Source organism: Panulirus ornatus, chromosome 10 (genome assembly GCF_036320965.1).
Source record: "Panulirus ornatus isolate Po-2019 chromosome 10, ASM3632096v1, whole genome shotgun sequence".
Lineage (NCBI taxonomy): Eukaryota > Metazoa > Arthropoda > Malacostraca > Decapoda > Palinuridae > Panulirus > Panulirus ornatus.
The window spans coordinates 53,119,907-53,142,444 of NC_092233.1; the positions used below are offsets into that span (position 1 = coordinate 53,119,907).

Below are 22,538 nucleotides of genomic sequence, written 5' to 3' on the forward strand. Positions count from 1 at the left end.
GTAAAAAATTGCAAAAGCTGGTGTTTAAGTTTGAGAGACTGTGAAAGGAGATAGCTGAGAGTTAATGTGAATAAAAGTATAGTTATGGCATTTAGCAAGGGGAAGAGACAGGTTGGTTTGAATTTGAGTTTGAATGAAGAGAACCATGAGGTAAAATATGTTAAATACCTAGGAGTGGACATGACACTGCATAGAACTATGAGAGATGAAGTGAATCATAGGGTGGGTGATGAGGTAAAGTCCTGGGTGCACTGAGGAGTATGTGGAAAGAAAGGTCACTGTCTGTGAGGGTAATGATAGGTACAGTACTCCCAACAGTGGTGTATGCAAGAGTCATGGGATCTAAATGGAAAATAACAGGGGAGGGTATATGCATTGGAAATGGAATGCCTAAAGTTAACATGTGGTGTGAGAAGGGTTGACTGTGTAAGGAATAATAGTGTAAGAGATAGGTGAAGAAGTAAGCTGAGGATGACTAAGAGAGCTGAACAGAGAGTGCTGAAGTCATTTGGACATATAGACAGGATGAGTGAAGTGACACTCTTAAGAGGATATACATTTCAGCAGTGGAAAGATCAAGGAGGAGGAAACTAAAAATAAGGTGAAAGGATGAAGTGAAAGATGCTTTGAGTTACTAGGGCCTGAACATGCATAAGCATGAGAGGCATGCAAGGGACAGAACAAACTTGAGTGATGTGCACATACACAGGTGAAGATATCCTATATGCTATCAATAGTCTGAACCAGGGGAAATGAAGTGGTTAGGGTAACCATAGAAAGATATATGGAGCTTGGCTGTGGTTAAGGGGCTCTGGTTATGGTGCATTATACATGACAGCCAGAAAGTAGATGTGAGCAAATGGGGCCATTGTTTGTCTGTTCCTGGCACTATATTGCTATGCAGGAAATGGTCTGAGAGGTGTGTCAGTTGTTGCTTGCTCATGACAAAGTACTGATACCATATTACCATGACAAACTGCAGAAGCCAGTAACTGAGCCTGGGAGAGAAAGAGAACGGAGGAGTTTGTAAATGTCATTAAAATCAAGGTTATGAGGTTTAGCAGTAAAAAGATACAGATCAGCAGGAGTGTAAGTGTGAAAGGAGAGACCCTGGAGAGAAAGTAGTTGGGGGGGGGGGGGGGGGGGTTCAGATACCTAGGAATGGACATGGCAGCAAATGGAACCATGGAAGATAAAGTGGGACATAAGGCAGATGAGGCAGATATATCATTTCCAAAAAATCCTCTCTTTTCCAATACCTGAAGTAGGCTTTACATCTAAACTAAACCCAGTCACTGCAATCCATATAACCACAATCCAGTGGTCTGCTTATCCAGTCCTCATGAAAAAATGTATATACAGGAAAAAAAAAAAAAATTATGCAAACAGGCGAATTCTCATACACATCATGCACATAGCCTATCATGCTCCTTCCCAGAAACAAATTCATAATGCTCTTTACCCAGTTTTGCCCATGTCTGTATCATGTTCATTTATAGGCATCTTTATGTTTAATGTATGTATTTGAAACAGTTATGCTTGCTGATGTAAATAATCCAGTTACTCATGCCCCTGTCATTTACAACTGGATCCCTCTGACTACCTATCACACCCTCCTCCACCCATCCAATTTATGAGAAATAATTACCACCATGGCAGATCACTCTATAATATATATTTTTCTTTGTGTGAAATTCATTCTGAACTTGTTCAATTTTCTATCACAGATCCCCATCAAAGTTCTCATTATTACTGAAGGGCACTGAGACAGTCTCATCTACTTAAGGCTCTCCTACCATAATATCCATTCCATGAGTTAAGTTACATATTATTGATTGTAATATTCCTTGTCTTCATTCCCATTCCTACTTTGCACTCCATTCAATTAAAACTACTTGACATCTCAACCTATGTCACGTACTTCATATGACAAGTAGTAAGACAAATGTGAAATATGATCGGAATGGAAAGCATGAGGAGAGATTTGTAGGTAATGCTTTTTTTACATCTCACCTTTCTTATCTTAATGAGGCACCATCAGGAACAGAGAAACAACTGCATTTGATATGAATGTCTGCAAGTGAAGCCACTGTTCACTTGTTTTTAAATGTCTTCTCATGAGGGCAGAAAAGGCAATTAGATAAAAAAAATTTTCTTACACATGTATCCAACTGCTTCTCGAGAATTACTCATATTTCCTACTTGTCCTTTTAAATCTATATTCCACATTTTCCATTTCTTTGGCAGAAATCTTAATTTTGAAGATAACATCTACATATCGACTGTCTTCTGGACTTTTTCCCTGTTAGTATATCATTTTACCATTCGAGGTCTTTTTTCTACTTCCAAGTCAAAAACTTTACTTCTCACACTCAAGGCAATGTCCCCATTATCATTAATTTCTTCAACCACTTTCTTGATCAAGATAGTATTTCACACAGTATAACAAATTCTAACTGTATCAACAATTCATAAAATGGTTTTTGTACATTTTTAAGATGACAAAAGTTAATTTTCAATTTCAAAGTGAAAGAAGACAAGGGTTTCCCCAGAAATTTTTCAAGTGTTGGTACTTAAGGTACATCATGGACAAGGAAAGTAAACATTGTCATTCCACCACTACTAAATTTGTAAATCCTCAGACTTGTAAATACCATGGGAATAATGATGTATCACTTCAGAATGGTAGCAGCAGAAGTGTTGCCTGAAATCCAAGCAAAACTTGTAGTAAAATAAACTGGTTTTGAAAAAGTGAATGTTTTGCCAAAAGTTAGCAAAATTCAGATGGAAAACTAGCATTGAGATAAAAAATGGGGAGAAAAAAAAAAGAGACATGGAGGCACAATGCTACTTCTAATTCTTTGAAGAGACCCTCTGCAGCTATAACAAACCTGTGGAGTTGTAACAATAATTGCTGCAACTGGCTGAGCAGCAGAGAGGTACTGCACAATGCTCAGGTGCTCATCACTTGTTCCTGGGGGGGTGTCTACAACAAGGAAGTCGAGAGAACCCCAGTCCACATCACGAAGGAACTGTTTAATCATTCCTGGTGTAGAATGATTAGAAGCATAGCTAATAATTATGGGTACTGTAAGATTTGAATAAGAATAATCATGGGTACTGTAAGATTTGAATAAGAATAATCAAAAATTTCAATACAGCTATATGTGGTGAAATAGCATCCAAAATTAATTAATACTAGTGACCATCAAACTACTTCAAAAGTTCTTTAATAAAAAGAAGTACAAAGAGACTGAGGCCCTTGACCTATGAACAACGTAAAGAGACCCCCATGAAATGGAAATCAAACTACGTTATACAATACCTATCTCCCCCTCAACTGACTGCCACCAAGTACTGAGTATAAGTTGATGCTGACTCACTTATCCATCCACAACCTTCCTAGCCACTAATATCACCATTAAGTAGCATGTGCTTCCCTTTATATGATGAACTGAAGTGTTTACCCATGTGTGTAGGAGAAAATAACTTTAGTCTGGCTTGATACTGGTAAATGAACATGAAGTGCCAAAAAATATGAGTAGATGGCAAAATGCTTTTTCCATTCTAGTATATGATGCATGTTACAAAGATGAGCTGTCTAGCCTTTCTTGCTAAATAATAAATTTGAATCTTGAATGCATTTTGTAAATTTTCGTATACTGTGGTTCAAAATGAAGATCCTTCGAAGAAGTTAACGATAAGCAGACAAGGTACTGATTACTGCAAATAACACATTTGGTTAAAACTAACAATAAGCATGAAAATTAATTAACTAAAGGGTTACATACCATTCTTTTTGGGTCCTCTCCAGATGACAGCATCATCTGCACTATTCAGAAGAAAGCCTATTGACATCACTGCTAAGTTTTCCGCAACATACTGAAATATATTTTCTTAAATAAAACCCTCTCCATTCTTCAAAATTAAGTAATTGTAATAGATTTAAAAGATATTGTATGTGAAAATTACCTAGGGTTAACTAAATCAGAAATCACTTTCAAAGCATAAGGATGCTTTATATTTCATCACTGCTTTAAACTGCCATATCAAAAAAAAATAAGCTTGAAATCTATGTATTTCACCTACAGACATCTTTCAATCCCTTTGTGAAAAAACTGCAGTAAATCAAAAATTTCTATCAGCCTAACTGGTGCTACATATTCATGATAATCCTTTTGATTATACTAATCTCTGAGAATGCAAAGCATGAACAGTGTGCTGTGATGCCTCGGTGTTTGTTTGTTTTTCATTGATTCTAGATTGTTCTGAATTCCTCAAGCATTCTTTTAAATCAACATCATCACCTGATGTGTACACATCATTTACAAAAAAACAGACAATTTTTTTTTTCTTTTAAAATGCTGCCGCAGGTTGTATTGCTCACAACATCATTAAGAAGAAAAACGGAAATAGTGAAATCAAAATCACTTCAAATAAATAACAGAAAATAGATAAGCATCAATTAGGCCATTCACTGCAGTCATGTTCAACTGTCACAGTTTCTCAATTTTTGTTCACTGTGACTGGGGCATAAATGATCAAAATTCTTGAATCAGCTGCATCTCCCTTGAGGTGAAACAAGTGGTCATTAAAACTTATTAAGGCATCCCATGCACTATCATCTGATGCTACAACCTACATTTTTCCATACACCAGTCAGTGTATGCAGAACTGTCAAGAAGGCCTGCACAAGATTTGTACCCTCTCTTTACGTAATAATTTGTGAATCTGTGAAGCTCTTACAAAATAAAAGATATTAGGGATGAAAACCCTCAACAAACATTTGTTTTGGCAAAACACTTCAAAACATACTTAAAATTTCACTATATATGCCTGACAGTACTCCTGGTGTACCTTGCACACCTGGGAGTGGAGCAGTATAAGTTAAGGGGTGGATAACACACGAGCAATTTTTCACTAACATGAGTTGTACATAATTTTATCAAAAAAATTATGCTCTGGTTAATCTTAATAATAAACAGATAGAGATAATATATTAGAATACAATAGCTGAGAATCTCCCACACACAAAGAGTAAATTGGATATCAGTGAAAAGCTTTGAAGATCAAGAAACAGAGAAATTTGTTTTAGATATCTGGGAGTAGATCTGGCAGCGGATGGAACCATGGAAGCGGAAGTGAATCATAGGGTAGGGGGAGGGGGCGAAAATCCTGGGAGCCTTGAAGAATGTGTGGAAGTCGAGAACATTATCTCCGAAAGCAAAAATGGCTATGTTTGAAGGAATAGTGGTTCCAACAATGTTGTATGGTTGCGAGGCATGGGCTATGGATAGAGTAGTGTGCAGGAGGGTGGATGTGCTGGAAATGAGATGTTTGAGGACAATATGTGGTGTGAGGTGGTTTGATCAAGTAAGTAATGTAAGGGTAAGAGAGATGTGTGGAAATAAGAAGAGCGTGGCTGAGAGAGTAGAAGAAGGTGTTTTGAAATGGTTTGGGCACATGGAGAGAATGAGTGAGGAAAGATTGACCAAGAGGATATATGTGTCGGAGGTGGAGGGAACGAGGAGAAGTGGGAGACCAAATTGGAGGTGGAAAGATGGAGTGAAAAAGATTTTGAGTGATCGGGGCCTGAACATGCAGGAGGGTCAAATGCGTGCAAGGAATAGAGTGAATTGGATCGATGTGGTATACCGGGGTCGACGTACTGTCAATGGATTGAATCAGGGCATGTGAAGCATCTGGGGTAAACCATGGAAAGTTCTGTGGGACCTGGATGTGGAAAGGGAGCTGTGGTTTCAGGCATTATTGCATGACAGCTAGAGACTGAGTGTGAACGAATGGGGCCTTTGTTGTCTTTTCCTAGCGCTACCTCGCACACATGAGGGGGGAGGGGGATGTTATTCCATGTGTGGCGAGGTGGCGATGGGAATGAATAAAGGCAGACAGTGTGAATTGTGTGCATGTGTATATATGTATATGTCTATGTGTGTATATATATGTGTACATTGAGATGTATGGGTATGTATATTTGCGTGTGGGGACGTGTATGTATATACATGTGTATGGGGGTGGGTTGGGCCATTTCTTTCGTCTGTTTCCTTGCGCTACCTCGCAAACGCGGGAGACAGCGACAAAGCAAAATATAATAAATATATATTATTAAAAATGAACATGATGCATAGAGAAAATCATTAAGCATATCAACATCACTACAAATTTATATAAAAAAAAAAAAAAGATGCAAGAGTGCTAAACTTACAACAGGTGACCAGCCTGTACCAGAGGAATGAACCTTCTCTTCCTCTGCCCCTAACACCCTTGGCTGGGAGGGCCCACAGATGTCAATGTCCAAAATCCCAACCTGTAAAATCAGGAAGAATTAAAATACTGAGCAAATATGTATTATCTTTGAGATAATAAACTGACATTCTTAAAACACAATTCATCGTTTAGGGCTCATCCTCTTAATCTAAGTAACGAATTTAGTTGTAATATAAACAATTTGAATGCACTATCACAATGATCTGTTACTCAGCAACAGTTAATATGTAATTAATCTGTTAGTCATTGCATCTTTAGAGCTAATATTAAGCACATCACTACCCCCTGCTTCAGCAAGGGAGCGCCAAGAAAATAGACAAAAAAGGCCATATTCGTTCACACTCAGTCTCTAACTATCATGTGTAATGCACAAAAACCATAGCTCCCTATCCACATCCAGGCCCCACAGACCTTTCCATGGATTATCCCAGACATTTCACATGCCATGGGTCAATCCATTGACAGCATGTCGACCCCGGTATACCACATCGTTCCAATTCACTCTATTCCTTCCACGCCTCTCACCCTCCTGTATCTTCAGGCCCCAATTGCTCAAAATCTTTTTCACTCATCCTTCCACCTCCAATTTGGTTTCCTGCTTTTCCTTTTTCCCTACCACATCTGACACATATATCCTCTTTGTCAATCTTTCCTCACTCATTCTCTCCATGTCACCAAACCATATCAACACACCCTCTTCTGTTCTCTCGACCACACTCTTTTCATTTCCACACATCTCTCTTTCCCTTTCATTATTTACTCGATCAAACCACATCATACCACATATTGTCCTCAAACATTTCATTTCCAACACATCCACCCTCTTCCGTACAACCCTATCTATAGCCCATGCCTCGCAACGATATAACTTTGTTGGAACTACTATTCCTTCAAACATATCCATTCTTACTTTGCAAGATAATGTTCTCTCCTTCTACACATTCTTCATTGCTCCCAAGACCTTCGCCCCCTCCCCCCACCCTGTGACTCCCTTCTGCTTCCATGGTTCCATTCACTGCTGAGTCCACTCCAAGATATCTAAAACACTTCAGTTCCTCCAATTTTTCTCCATTCAAACTTAAATCCCAACTAATTTGCCCCTTAACCTACTGAACCTAATAATCTTGCTCTTATTCATATCTACTCTCAACTTTCTCCTTCCACACATTTTCCAAAATGTCACCAACTTCTGCAATCTCTCACTTGAATCAGCCACCAGAGCTATGTCACAGGTAAACAACAATTGACTCACTTCCTAGGCCATCGCATCCACAACAGACTGCATACTCAACCCCTCTCCAAATCTCTTGCATTTACCTCCCTAACCACCCCATCCATAAAGAAGTTAAACAACCATGGGGACATCACAAACCCCTGCACTATACATGTATTCTACCAATCCTCAGGCACTTCACCATGATCCATGCATACAATGAAAATTCTTACCAACCAATCAATAGCACAGGCATCCCTTTCTTAATAAATTCAACTTCGATACCATCCAAACCCGCAGCCTTGCCGGATTTGATCTTCCGCAAGGCTTTCATCACCTGTTCTCTCTTCACCAAACCACTCTCCTTGACTCTTTAACTTTGCACACCACCCAAACCAAAACATCCTACATCTACCACTCTATCATCAAACACATTCAAGAAACCTTCAAAATAATCACTCCATCTCCTCCTCACTTCATCACTACCTGGTATCACTTCCCCCCTTGCCCCTTTCACTGAAGCTCCCACTTGTTCTCTTGTCTTATGCACACTATTTACCTCCTTCATAAACATATAACTATTCTCCCTAAAGTTTAATGATACTCTCTTACCCCAACTCTCATTTGCCCTCTTTTTCAACCCTTGCACGTTCCCCTTGACCTCCTGCCGCTTTCTCTTATACATCTCTCAGTCCTTTGCACACCTTCCTTGCAAGTATCATCCATATGCCTCTTTTCTCTTTCATTAACAACTTTACTTCTTCATCCCACCACTCACTGCCCTTTCTAATCTCCCCATCTCCCATCTTTCTCATGCTACATGCATCTTTTGCACAAACCATCACTGTTTCCCTAAATACATCCCATTCCTCACCCACTCCCCTCATGTCATTTGCTCTCACCTTTTGCCATTCTACACTCAATCTCTCCTGATACTTCCTCACACAAGTCTCCTTTCTAAGCATACTTAGTCTCATCTTTCTCTCATACAAGAGTCCTTGTATTACCAAAGAACTTTCTAAAGGATCATACAGCCTAAGACTGTACTACTTTCAGTAGCAGAAAAATGTTAATTTCTTTGGAATTAAAAGTTCTCAGCAAGACAGCATTCCTAAAGCCTGGCCAAAGATAGACTTTTCACTCACAATGAAAACAGGCCTGCTTTACCAAACATGAGACTCTACTTTTCAACGTTAAGGGTTTCCCATTTCTGGAGTGTACAGTACATATCAATACTCACCTCCCTGGAGTCATCTAGTGCTAGAGCCCGAGCGATCATAGCAGTGACAGTGGACTTTCCCACACCACCCTTGCCAGACAACACCAAGATCTTATACTTAATTGAGGCAAGACGCTCCTTTACCGCATCCAAATCTGCAAGAAAACAACTTTGTGAAATACTAGGAGACAAGGCTTATGGATGATAGTTACTTAATGTAAGGTACTGGTCAAATATCATATCCACAGTATCCCGATTATTCTTATCACAAAGTGGTAGATCAATTTCTTTTATGTTTAAGGCTCCAGTCAAGGACAAAAGTCCACATCAAGGCCAGGCCCTCATTGAAATAGAGAGAGAATTTTTAAAAAGAAAAAGAAATGACAAAGGAAAGTATTTACAAATTTCTGAGAAAGTTAAATACCTCTCTTTTGAAATGTGCTAGGTCATAGTTACTGAGAAAGACATGAGAAGCTAGAAAGTTCCAAAGCTTTGATGTGTAGGAAAAGAAGCAGTTGTCAAATGCCCCACCCTTGAGTTGCTGATGGCCACAAAATAATCATGTGATGCAGCAGCTTGCCAAGTATTGCATGGTCTAGCCAGTGCCGTGGGCACACAAGCTGCCAGCTCTGGGAAGCAAAAACCAAAGTAATACTAATAGAAAAGGAAAGTGAACCAACAATGCAACACAAGAAAAGGGGGTTAAGTTTGGAAGTTAGCCTGGGACACTTTATAAGGCGGATCGCTTTTGACTCAACTCTGTCAAGTAAGGATGCAGAGCTAGAACCACCCCAAATGTGAGAGCAGTACTCCATACAAGGAGGAACCAATCCCTTGTATTAAATGAGCAACTGTTCAGAAAATAAAGAAGTTTTGACATCTAAACAGGACACCCAGTTTCTTAAAGACATACTTAGCTATTCCTGTAATGTAGGGTTTCCACGAAAGAGTGGAAGCTACATTAATACTATGCATGTTTATTGAGTCAAGAGGTGGAATTGCAGAACTATCAAAAGACAAGAGTTGTGGGAAGTTTACAATAAAGAGATGAGCAAAAACTGGGTCTTGGAGGCATTAAACTTAACAAGATTTTCTTTACCCCATTGAGATATCTTGTCCAAGTCTGAGTTTACTGAGGAAGCTATTTCAAGACGAGATGCAGATCAAGTGAGAGAAGAGGGAGCAGAACTGAAGGATGTGGATGAATGCAGTGTTGAGTCATCAGCATATGAGTTCAAAGGATTATTTGTCAATGAGAGAAAATTGTTGAAATAAAAGGAGAAAAAGTGTAGGGGACAGGACAGAACCTTGAGGGACACCAATATTAATGGAGAAAAGGGGGAAAGCTGATCCATCAACAACCACAGATATATTGGCCTTACAGGCTGCTAGATATGAAGGAATGAGATGATGACCAGACATTAATAAGATAGGAAAGAATATCACCAGTGTATATCGCTTTAAGGAAGCCATATTGGTGATCACAGAGATGACTGTGATTTTCAAGGTGTTTAAGGATATGTGAGTTGAGGAGGGATTCAAAGACTGGAAACAGTAGATGTCAAAGCAATATGACGATAGTTAGATGGGTTAGAATGGTCATCCTTCTTAGGGATGGGATGAATCAATGCATGCTTCCAAGAAGTAAAAAAGTGTCGGTTTCTAAACAAATGGAACAGACAAGCAAGCACAGGTACAAGTTCAGAGGCACACTCTTTCAATACACAGGGATGGATGCCATAAGGACCTTGCTTGTGTCCAGAGAAAAAATTATTTTTGGAAGAGGCATAGGATTAGTAAGAGGAGCATCAGAGGGTAAGGAATGTTAGAGTTGTCCAAGATGGAGTTATAGGAGAAACGAGAACCAGAGCGAGTTACTCTGTCTACAAGAGAGACAGCTATAGTACCATCAGAATGGGAAAGTGATGGAAAGTTAGAGTGACAGAAACTATTAGAGATGCCCTTTGGATAAAGAAATAGTTTGTCTCACGAATAACATGCTTGCAGCGATTACGGGCAGTGATAAAAGCTGATGGGAGCCAGAGGAAGGAGAGTTTTTCCAAGCTTGATATGCCCAATCCCTTGCCTGAATGGCCTCAGAACAGGAATGGTTGATCCATGGATTGGATGAAGAGGTCATCTTGGAGGAAGAGGGGATAAATGCTTCCATTCCTGGAAGAATAACCTCTATTATGCATTTGGCAGAACCAGAGGCAACATCATATAAGACAGTAATCCACCCAAGGAAAGTCAGAAATGAAGTTATGTAAGTTATTCCAGTCAGCTTTGTTCAGGTGTCAGTATTTAAGCTTAGAAGGGGCTGCTGGTAGGGGGAGGTGCCATTGGAATAAATACTTTTATGATAGTGATCAGATGAACCAATTGAGGGCGAAATTGTCTATTTACAGCAGGATGGATTAGATGTGAAAAACAAATCCAGAATATCAGGAGAAAGGTCACAGCAATCAGGAAAATGGGAGGAATTCAACCATTCCCTACAGTGAATGTTGAAATCCCCGAGATAGAGGATCTTGACTTGCACGTGAGAAGCTGTTACAGTCTCATGGTAGGAGTTTAGATAGTCAAAGAAGGATACAAAATTTGTAGAATTAGGAGAGCAGTGCGCAAAACAGAGGAAAAGTGTGGAAACAGGGAGACAGACCTTGAACAACATAACATCAAAATTTGGAGACTCAAGATCCTTGAGGCATGCAATGATGTGTTGATGTTGGAATAAGCACAAACACCACCTCTGAACCGGAACTGCAAGTGGAGGTCATAGATATGAAAAAGGGACTACTGAGAACATCATCAGACAACTGTGCCTCAAAGAGAAGTAAGATATTAGATGTACTAGACAGATGGTGTTCAACTGAGGACAGTTTACTAGAAAGACCACAAATGTTGGTATAGTAAATAGAAAAAGAAGAAAGTTTAATAGAGTGGGAAAGATTGTGGGAGGGGCCAGTACTTCTACTGTCAAAAACCTGGACTTAGCACCCCTTGATACCACGGACTAGGGGCCACAGATATGACGGACTGTCATAATGATACTTATGAGTGATGAGTGGACAAAAGTATACCTATGTGAAAAAGGTAATAATAATAAGAAAGGTCCCAGTAGGTGCATGGTGCTTGTAAGCATGTGTATGGCGCTTGTAAAAAGATGATAGGACTAACCCAGGTAGTCCCATTTTGATGAGATAAATTAAGACCAGCAATCCTGATGTGAAGAGTGTAAGATTGTTCAGGGTACCACTTTAACACTCCTCAGTCAGGATGGTAGCACCATCCTGGGCAACTGTTTCTCAACAACCTACTACCTAAAACTAATCTAATATTTATTTATTTATCTATTTATTTTGCTTTGTCGCTGTCTCCTGCGTTGGCGAGGTAGTGCAAGGAAACAGACGAAAGAATGGCCCAACCCACCCACATACACATGGATATACATACACGTTCACACACGCAAATATACATACCTATACATCTCAACGTATACATATATATACACACACACACATACATTTATACACATGTACATAATTCATACTGTCTGCCCTTATTCATTCTCATCACCATCCCCGCCACACATGAAATAACAACCTCCTCCCCCCTCATGTGCGCCAGGCAGCACTAGGAAAAGACAACAAAGGCCAAATTTGTTCACACTCAGTCTCTAGCTGTCATGTAATAATGCACTGAAACCACAGCTCCCTTTCCACATCCAGGCCCCACAGAACTTTCCATGGTTTACCCCACATGCTTCACATGCCCTGGTACAATCCACTGACAGCATGTTGACCCCGGTATACCACATCATTCCAATTCACTCTATTCCATGCACACCTTTCACCCTCCTGCATGTTCAGGCCCAATCACTCAAAATCTTTTTCATTCCATCTTTCCACCTCCAATTTGGTCTCCCACTTCTCCTCGTTCCCTCCACCTCTGACACAAATATCCTCTTGGTCAATCTTTCTTCACTCATTCTCTCCATGTGACCAAACCATTTCAAAACACCCTCTTCTGCTCTCTCAACCACACTCTTTTTATTACCACACATCTCTCTTACCCTGTTATTACTTACTTGATCAAACCACCTCACACCACATATTGTCCTCAAACATCTCATTTCCAGCACATCCACCCTCCTCCATACAACTCTATCTATAGCCCATGCCTCGCAACCATATAACATTGTTGGAACCACTATTCCTTCAAACATACCCATTTTTGCTTTCTGAGATAATGTTCTCGACTTCCACACATTCTTCAATGCTCCCAGAACTTTCGCCCCCTTCCCCACCCTATGATTCACTTCCGCTTCCATGGTTCCATCCGCTGCCAAATCCACTCTCGGATATCTAAAACACTTCACTTCCTCCAGTTTTTCTCCATTCAAACTTACCTCCCAATTGACTTGTCCCTCAACCCTACTGTACCTAATAACCTTGCTCTTATTCACATTCACTCTCAGCTTTCTTCTTTCACACACTTTACCAAACTCAGTCACCAGCTTCTGCAGTTTCTCACATGAATCAGCTACCAGCGCTGTATCATCAGCGAACAACAACTGACTCACTTCCCAAGCTCTCTCATCCACAACAGACTGCATACTTGCCCCTCTTTCCAAAACTCTTGCATTCACCTCCCTAACAACCCCATCCATAAACAAATCAAACAACCATGGAGACATCACACACCCCTGTTGCAAACCTACATTTACTGAAAACCAATCACTTTCCTCTCTTCCTACATGTACACATGCCTTACATCCTCGATAAAAACTTTTCACTGCTTCTAACAACTTGCCTCCCACACCATATATTCTTAATACCTTCCACAGAGCATCTCTATCAACTCTGTCATATGCCTTCTCCAGATCCATAATTGCTACAAACAAATCCATTTGCTTTTCTAAGTATTTCTCACATACATTCTTCAAAGCAAACGCCTAATTTAATATAGTTTCCATAAATCTGGCACATCATTTATCATCATTCCGTTGTATATGCCGTATAGATATGGCATCCTTAATTGTAAGCACATATTTTTTTTTAATTCCATAAGTACTACAATTTCTGTTCCCCATTCTTTCATATTTATTTTACCTCATTCAGCCATTTCTGACCCCAAGTCCCCTTCAACACTATATACATATGCTCACCCTAATTCCTTCCTACAACTCTTTCAACTTCCTACAACTCTTTCAAACTAACTTCCATAATCCATACAATAATGATGATTTATCACTGACCATGCTTTTCTAAAATCTATGCCTGAAACTCATGTAGAATTTAACACAATTTTAACTGATCTTTAATTGGCTACTGCATTATATTGCTCTAATGAATGAGTGTGAAAAATACAGATGAAAATAAAATTTCTCACTTTTGTTCCTAAATAACTAAATAACCATCACAATTTACCTGGATCTGGAGCCCTTACAGCCCCTGAGGAACAAACTTGCTGGTTTGGACAGCCAGCACATGCAGATGCTTTGCCAGCATCTTCACTGTTTGTGCCTGGGCAATCTGAAAGATATGAAAATTACATGGTTACATACAGCTTATGCATGTTTACATGGCCTTAGAATTCTCCTCATCTCCCAAAGAAGAAGTTACAAGATTTTTTCAGTTTGTGGACTTGGCTTGATGTTGATGGCAGGTGTTAGGCCTAAAGCCCAAAATATCGAAACAACCAACCTACACTATGGGACACAACAGATTAACATTGACATATCAAAATTGCTTAGAAACACTGATGTTCATTAAATACAACTCACTTCAAACAAGTTGAAAAGATATGGAATTAGGTTAGAACTGCTTTAATTTTCCAAAAGAAAGAACAGAGAAGGGAGCCAAATGAGGATTCTTCCCTCTTAGGTTCAGCCATCTGTTCCTAATGCTATCTTACTAAAGCACTTACCTCCTACATCATATATTCTTAATATCTTCCATAAATCATCTGTCAAACCAACAATAAGCCTCTCCAGATCCATGAGTGCCACATACAAATCCATTTGTCTTTTGAAGTATTTCTCACAAACAATCTTTAAAGCAAACACCTGATCAACACATCCTCTACCACTTCTGAAACCACAGTGTTCCTCCCCAATCTGATGCTTTGTACATGCCTTCACCCTCAAAATCAATACCCTCCCACACAACTTCCCAGGTATACTCAACAAACTTACACATTTAAAGTTTGAACACTCTTCTGACCTTCTTGCCTTTATACAGTGGCACAAGACATGCATTCTGCCAATCCTAAGGCACCTCACCATGATCCATACATACAATGAATATCCTTACCAACCAATCAACAACACAGTCACCCCCTTTCTAAATAAATTCAACAGCAACACCACCCAATACCAACTGCCTTGTTGCATTTCATCATATGCAAGGCTTTCAGCACCTATTCTCTCTTCACCAAACCACTCTCCATGACTCTCATTTGGCATATCACCCCAACCAAAACACCATATATCTGCCACTTCATCATCTAACACATTCAACAATCCATCAAAATACCCACTCAATCTCCTCCTCACTTCATCACTACCTGTTACCACTTCCCTCTTTTCCCCTTTCATCGATGTTCTCAATCTTCTCTTGTCTTCTGCACATTATTCACCTTCTAAAACACCACTTTATTATCCTTCACCTGCAAGTACCACCAAATTGCCACTCTTTTCTTTTTCACTAGCAACTTTACTTCTTCATCCCACCACTCCATAGCCTTTTTAATCTACCTACCTCCCATCTGTTGCATGCCACATGCATCTCTTACACATGCCATCATTGCTTCCCTAAATACCTGCTATTCCTCAACCACTCCCACTGCTATTCACTCTCACCTTTTGCCATTCTACACTCAATATCTGCTGGCATTTCTTCATATAAGTCTCCTTTCAAAGTTCACTTACTCTCATCACTCTCTTCTCCCTGACACAGTTACCTCTTTTCCAAAAACTTATACAAATCTTCACCCTCGCATCCACAAGACAAGGATCCGACATCCTACCAGCTGTCTCTCTCAGCACATTAAACATCCAAAAGTCTCTCTTTTATATGCCTATCAATTAATATATAAACTAATAATGCCCACTGTCTCCTGTGGGGCAGGGTAGTGCCAGGAATGGATGAAGGCAAGCAAGTATGAATATGTACATGTGTAGATATGTATATGTCTGTGTATGTATGTGTATGTGCGTGTGTGTGTGTGTGTATATATATATATATATATATATATATATATATATATATATATATATATATATTCTTTCTTTCTTTCATACTATTCGCCATTTCCCGCGTTAGCGAGGTAGCGTTAAGAACAGAGAACTGGGCCTTTGAGGGAATATCCTCACCTGGCCCCCTTCTCTGTTCCTTCTTTTGGAAAATAATAATAATAAAAAAAAAGAGAGGGGAGGATTTCCAGCCCCCCGCTCCCATATATATATATATATATATATATATATATATATATATATAGAAAAGCAAATGGATTTGTATGTAGCATTTATGGATCTGGAGAAGGCATATGATAGAGTTGATAGAGATGCTTTGTGGAAGGTATTAAGAATATATGGTGTGGGAGGAAAGTTGTTAGAAGCAGTGAAAAGTTTTTATCGAGGATGTAAGGCATGTGTACGTGTAGGAAGAGAGGAAAGTGATTGGTTCTCAGTGAATGTAGGTTTGCGGCAGGGGTGTGTGATGTCTCCATGGTTGTTTAATTTGTTTATGGATGGGGTTATTAGGGAGGTAAATGCAAGAGTTTTGGAAAGAGGGGCAAGTATGAAGTCTGTTGGGGATGAGAGAGCTTGGGAAGTGAGTCAGTTGTTGTTCGCTGATGATACAGCGCTGGTGGCTGATTCATGTGAGAAACTGCAGAAGCTGGTGACTGAGTTTGGAAAAGTGTGTGGAAGAAGAAAGTTAAGAGTAAATGTGAATAAGAGCAAGGTTATTAGGTACAGTAGGGTTGAGGGTCAAGTCAATTGGGAGGTGAGTTTGAATGGAGAAAAACTGGAGGAAGTGAAGTGTTTTAGATATCTGGGAGTGGATCTGGCAGCGGATGGAACCATGGAAGCGGAAGTGGATCATAGGGTGGGGGAGGGGGCGAAAATCCTGGGGGCCTTGAAGAATGTGTGGAAGTCGAGAACATTACCTCGGAAAGCAAAAATGGGTATGTTTGAAGGAATAGTGGTTCCAACAATGTTGTATGGTTGCGAGGCGTGGGCTATGGATAGAGTTGTGCGCAGGAGGATGGATGTGCTGGAAATGAGATGTTTGAGGACAATGTGTGGTGTGAGGTGGTTTGATCGAGTGAGTAACGTAAGGGTAAGAGAGATGTGTGGAAATAAAAAGAGCGTGGTTGAGAGAGCAGAAGAGGGTGTTTTGAAGTGGTTTGGGCACATGGAGAGGATGAGTGAGGAAAGATTGACCAAGAGGATATATGTGTCGGAGGTGGAGGGAACAAGGAGAAGAGGGAGACCAAATTGGAGGTGGAAAGATGGAGTGAAAAAGATTTTGTGTGATCGGGGCCTGAACATGCAGGAGAGTGAAAGGAGGGCAAGGAATAAAGTAAATTGGAGCGATGTGGTATACCGGGGTTGACGTGCTGTCAGTGGATTGAAGCAAGGCATGTGAAGCGTCTGGGGTAAACCATGGAAAGCTGTGTAGGTATGTATATTTGCGTGTGTGGACGTATGTATATACATGTGTATGGGGGGGGGCCATTTCTTTCGTCTGTTTCCTTGCGCTACCTCGCAAACGCGGGAGACAGCGACAAAGTATAATAAAAAAAAAATATATATATATATATATATATATATATATATATATCCCTGGGGATAGGGGAGAAAGAATACTTCCCACGTATTCCCTGCATGTCATAGAAGGCGACTAAAAGGGGAGGGAGCGGGGGGCTGGAAATCCTCCCCTCGTTTTTTTTTTTAATTTTCCAAAAAAAGGAACAGAGAAGGGGGCCAGGTGAGGATGTTCCCTCAGAGGCCCAGTCCTCTGTTCTTAATGCTACCTTGCTGATGCGGGAAATGGCGAATAGTTTGAAAAAAAAAAAAAAATATATATTTTTTTTTTTTTATACTTTGTCGCTGTCTCCTGCGTTTACGAGGTAGCGCAAGGAAACAGACGAAAGAAATATATATATATATATATATATAAATATTTATTTCATTTCCAAGACATCCAACCTCCTCCGTACAACCCTATCTATATAGCCAATGCCTCGCAACCATGTAACATTGTTGGAACTACTATCCCTTAAAATATACCCATTTTTGCTCTCAAAGATAACGTTCTCTCCTTCCACACATTCTTCATAGCTCCCAGAACCTTCATTCCCTCCCCGACCTTGTGACTCACTTCCACTTCCATGATTCCATTCACCAGTGTAAGGTGGTCTGATCGAGTAAATAATGAAAGAGTAAGAGAGATGTGTGGTAATAAAAAGAATGTGGTTGAGAGAGCAGATAAAGGTGTGTTGAAATGGTTTGGACATATGGAGAGAATGAGTGAAAAGAGGTTGACAAAGAGGATATATGAGTCAGACGTGGAGGGAATAAGGAGAATCAGGAACCAAATTGCAGGTGGAACGATGGAGTAATGAAGATATTGAGCAATCGGGGCCTGAGCATACAGAAGGGTGAGTCAAAATGGTAAGTCTCCAAAGAATCCTCTCAAAACTATGTTGGCAGTGCATTTCCATGAATGTGACTGATATACTGTATTTCAACTAGAACAATGACCATTAAGATAAATCTTGACTGCTAGGTAGGTTAAGTAAGATTTTCATAAGTTCTGTTGATTTTCTGCAAGGTCCCTACTTTAACATCAACTACTCCCAAGGTTTCTTTAATATACACTACTATTAAAGCCTTATTTACAATGATTCAATATGCAAGATAAATCAGCTGTCCACAAGTTAAACTAAACAATTTCTTGTAACACAGGACTCTACAGTGTACCAATTAGTATTACCAAATGTGAGTCACCCTCAGGCCCAACTGGGGTCAGGCCAGCATGGGTTCAAATCCTGAAAGTGGCAATCAATCCAAATTCAAATTTCACTCAGGTAATTACCTATTTCTAATTACCTGTTTGGACTATATGTAAATGTTTTAAACTCATGGGGCCCTTAAATTTATGTATGCTGTCTGCATTAACAATGTGCTTTGTCATTGTTAAATTCATCCACTTTCACAAATATCCTTCCAAAAACATATTCACTAGGTATTCCTCTCGGGACTGGTCAGTAAGTGGGTACCTGGTTATGGATGGAGTATGTGTGTATACACTTAAGACAGAAGACATGGTATATATAAAATTTTAAGAGAAGGGGCACCACAAATGTAAAACTCCATCCCACACAAATAGTAATCACATAAACACCAATTTCCCTAAGTTAGTTCCGATGCGGAGGTAAAATGGACTTTTATCAAATTTTGCTAGCAATAATATACCCTGAAAGACTGATCCAAAGGCGCACCTAAATATATCTACTGCTTCGATATCAGCTCCATAAGTGAACCTTATAACCTTGTCAACAGATGTGACCTTTTATTTCAGTATAATGTTGACTATATTTTGCAAAAGACTTTAACTGAATAAAACCCCATCAATCTAGATCTACATAAAGATGAGGGAACATTAACAATGTCAGTATGATACGGTTATATATAATCGACTACTATGCTGACAAAACCACCACCGCATAAAAGATATAATCCTCATTATAATTTGAAACGTGTTTAACTACTTGTCAGCGAAGGAGACTGCTAAAAGAAATTACTGAAATAATCACTATTCTGATATATAAACACCTGGTTATATATGCATATAATTCTATATTTCTTACGTTCAGGGGCATTCTCTGGTACAGAGCTCATGTTTGTATACACTGTCAGCTGACGGTCGACAGGTGAAGGTGTCGTTGCGCTTGGAGACTAACAACATTAGTAAACATTTATCACTTCAAACTACATAGTATTATTCCATGGATTACATACGATATATCATAACTGTTCGTACTGTGGAACCCATAAGCCCATAGCAATAGAGCGTTCTGGAGTCCTTTGTGGCAAGTTTATATACAGTATGAAAAAGCGTATTGGTATAAATTTTATCAATATATACATTACCCTAACACGAATTCATATTCAGATGCGAGTTAATCAGTAATTTTGCCTACATAAAATACAAGTTTTTTTCACACAATTCGCCATTTCCCGCGTTAGCGAGGTAGCGTTAAGAAGTGAGGACTGAGCCTTTGAGGGAAATCCTTACTTGGCCTCCTTCTCTATTCCTTCTTTTGGAAAATTAAAAATGAGAGGGGAGGATTTCCAACCCCCCCCCCCGCACTTTCCCCTTTTAGTCGCCTCCTACGACACGCAGGCCTATGGGTAAGATATGAATGAACTCGCATGGATAAATAGATATCATAATGGTAATTTCTGCAACAATTCCATAATACGCAATCCTGTTTGAGTTTGCCTGCTAACTTTTGAACTGCCTGCTGAACTTGTCATTCAGTGTATGTGTGCTCCTGGCGATATCTCAATGGGGCAGTGTAGCAAAGGTAACAGAGATGCTAGAAAATACGTGACATGCAAGTTTATGGAGAAAAACAATATACCCAAGTGAGACTGAGACACATGGGATGTGTCGACGGCTTGAGAACATGTTAACATTAAATGTAGGGATTCATACGACAAAATGATACGTAAGAATACATAACATAAGCTTCCTCCACCTCCCTCCCAGTGGAGTCCAAACGAACGAGGAATTAGATATCCTGGAGTCTCACTGGCTTACGTCTATGGTGATGTTGGGGGAGGGCAGAAAAAAAAAGAATCTTATGCTCGCCTGACACAAGAGCTGTTGTCGCACCTTAGTCGCTATCGTGTGAGGAGACGGACGGGTTTGGGACGATAGTGCTGAATGGCGAGGTGGCAGGGAGGGGAGTGTGATGTGGCCCCCAGGTAATGGTGGTATCTCCCATCATACTCCACCAGTGGGGAGCTCGATGTGTCCCGGTGGCCACCGATACCTACAATTGTCCCTATTGTGTTCCACCGCTTCGTGACTGGATCTTATATACGGACAGGTTCACCAAGCTTGAGAAGGGGGCAGGGAGAGCCGGTACTGCTTGTACTCGACCTTCTGCTGCTATGTGAGCTGTCGTGCATCACACTCGTCCGCTGCGTCCTGCCACTCGGGAGCGACGGAGCGGCGATGCGCTAGCTTGGTTGTACTCTGCTGGTGGCCGAGTAGGGTCAGAGCGAGCGATCGGCCGTCTGGGCATGGGTGTTGCTTATGTCCATCAGTCCTCGGTGTAAGTCTGCATCATCCGGGCAACCATTACTGGTGGTCTTGATGATGATGTGTTTCACCTGCTTCACACAGGCCTCAGCGTGACCGTTGGCTTGCGGGTGATGCGGTGACGAGATAGCGAATCATCCCCCTACACCTGAGGAAGGCATGGAGTTCGGGGATACAGAACTAAGATAACCCTTCCGTGCTGAGACGGACAGGATTACTTGAGTTTACATGAGAGAAACAGACAACAGGAGGCCTGTCTGGCCCACGACTGGGTTGTCTGAAATAAAGATGATTTAACTTGGCATTAACGAAGCTACGGAGAAGCTTGATGGCGATGCGTGAAGTGGCGTCCCTTCCGTACTGATCAACATGTGGCCATCCAGACAGACGATTGACTTACAGCAGAAATTCCTTTCCTGCGTGGGAGAACAGGTCAGCAGAGGCGTTCTCAAGAGGTCGGGATGTGGACAGTGGGAGTCATGAAGGCGGGACAGAACGTTGCGACAGGGAAGATGAGTCGGGCGGGCGCCGTGGAGAACGAGACCTTTCCTTAGTCGCTAGGCTATCTCGTGTTTTCCACAAGTCCGTAGTGTTGCTGTTGCTCGTATTTTCTTTCTTTTCTTGTCCGTGGGAAAACCTGCGCTAACGATGCGGCGTCGTGAAGATTGGTGAGGGCCATGGTGATGGAGAAGCCTCCTTTCTGCTTCGATACGACCACCATGGGATGACACCAATCCAATACCTCGTCGCCTGATGGCTGGATGATCCCTTGTTGCACCACGCTGTCTGTCATGCGCTTAGTGTCAGCTCGCCAAGCCAAGGGAATGGCCCGGGGAGTGTGGAGTGTAAAGGGTTGCGCCTTTTGCAGGTGGATCTTTATGGGCGGGCCAGACATGGTCCGCAGCTGTGTTCCCCCATGGAATCTCTCCTAGTCCACCAAGACGTCCTTCAAATCTTCCAGAAGCTTCTGACGATCCTCTTCCAACTGCTCGGCGCTCGGGACATTAGGGTTAACATCGGCCGGGTATTGGTTGTGGAGTGAGTTAATCTGATGCGGGTCTTTAGCAGGAATGGTATTGAGGGCTCTGGCGTCATACCAGGAGAGCAGGACGTTGTGTATGCCACGGAATACGTCAACGGTGGTGTTGGTTGACACATCTCCGAAGGTGATAGCTTCCTTGAATGATTCCACAGGTGATAGTTTACCGCTGTTTGCCACAAGAACCTGCTCGTCCCGCGGAGAGAAGTCAGGCTCGCGGAGGCACCAGCTGTTGTGGTCCGATGGCTGTCGTTTCTGCGCCAGGGTTTGGCGTGCACAGCAGAGCCCCTCAACATGTCTCGTCAGGTATGACACTCCGACGATGATTTTGGGCGCGCGACGGTTTGGCTGTGGACTTGTGAACGTCACTCAGCTTCAGGCAACTGGCAGCTTTACTTGTCGGCTTGTTGTTGTGACTGAGCTTTTGTGAATCCT

At 40.9% G+C, this 22,538-nt stretch overlaps 1 protein-coding gene across 1 annotated transcript in view; it reads right to left on the reverse strand.

Annotated features, from left to right (window-relative positions):
- Nubp1 (NUBP iron-sulfur cluster assembly factor 1) overlaps window positions 1-19,687 on the reverse strand; it is a 31,016-nt gene extending 11,329 nt beyond the window's left edge. Inside the window, exons 1-6 of the mRNA XM_071665868.1 lie at window positions 19,602-19,687; window positions 14,150-14,254; window positions 8,739-8,872; window positions 6,224-6,325; window positions 3,792-3,882; window positions 2,892-3,046 (exon numbers count right to left, since the gene is read on the reverse strand). Of these exons, the coding sequence (XP_071521969.1) occupies window positions 2,892-3,046; window positions 3,792-3,882; window positions 6,224-6,325; window positions 8,739-8,872; window positions 14,150-14,254; window positions 19,602-19,632 (618 nt within the window). The 5' untranslated portion in view covers window positions 19,633-19,687. The remainder of the gene's footprint in view (window positions 1-2,891; window positions 3,047-3,791; window positions 3,883-6,223; window positions 6,326-8,738; window positions 8,873-14,149; window positions 14,255-19,601) is intronic.
- Between the last annotated feature and the right edge of the window lie 2,851 nt (window positions 19,688-22,538).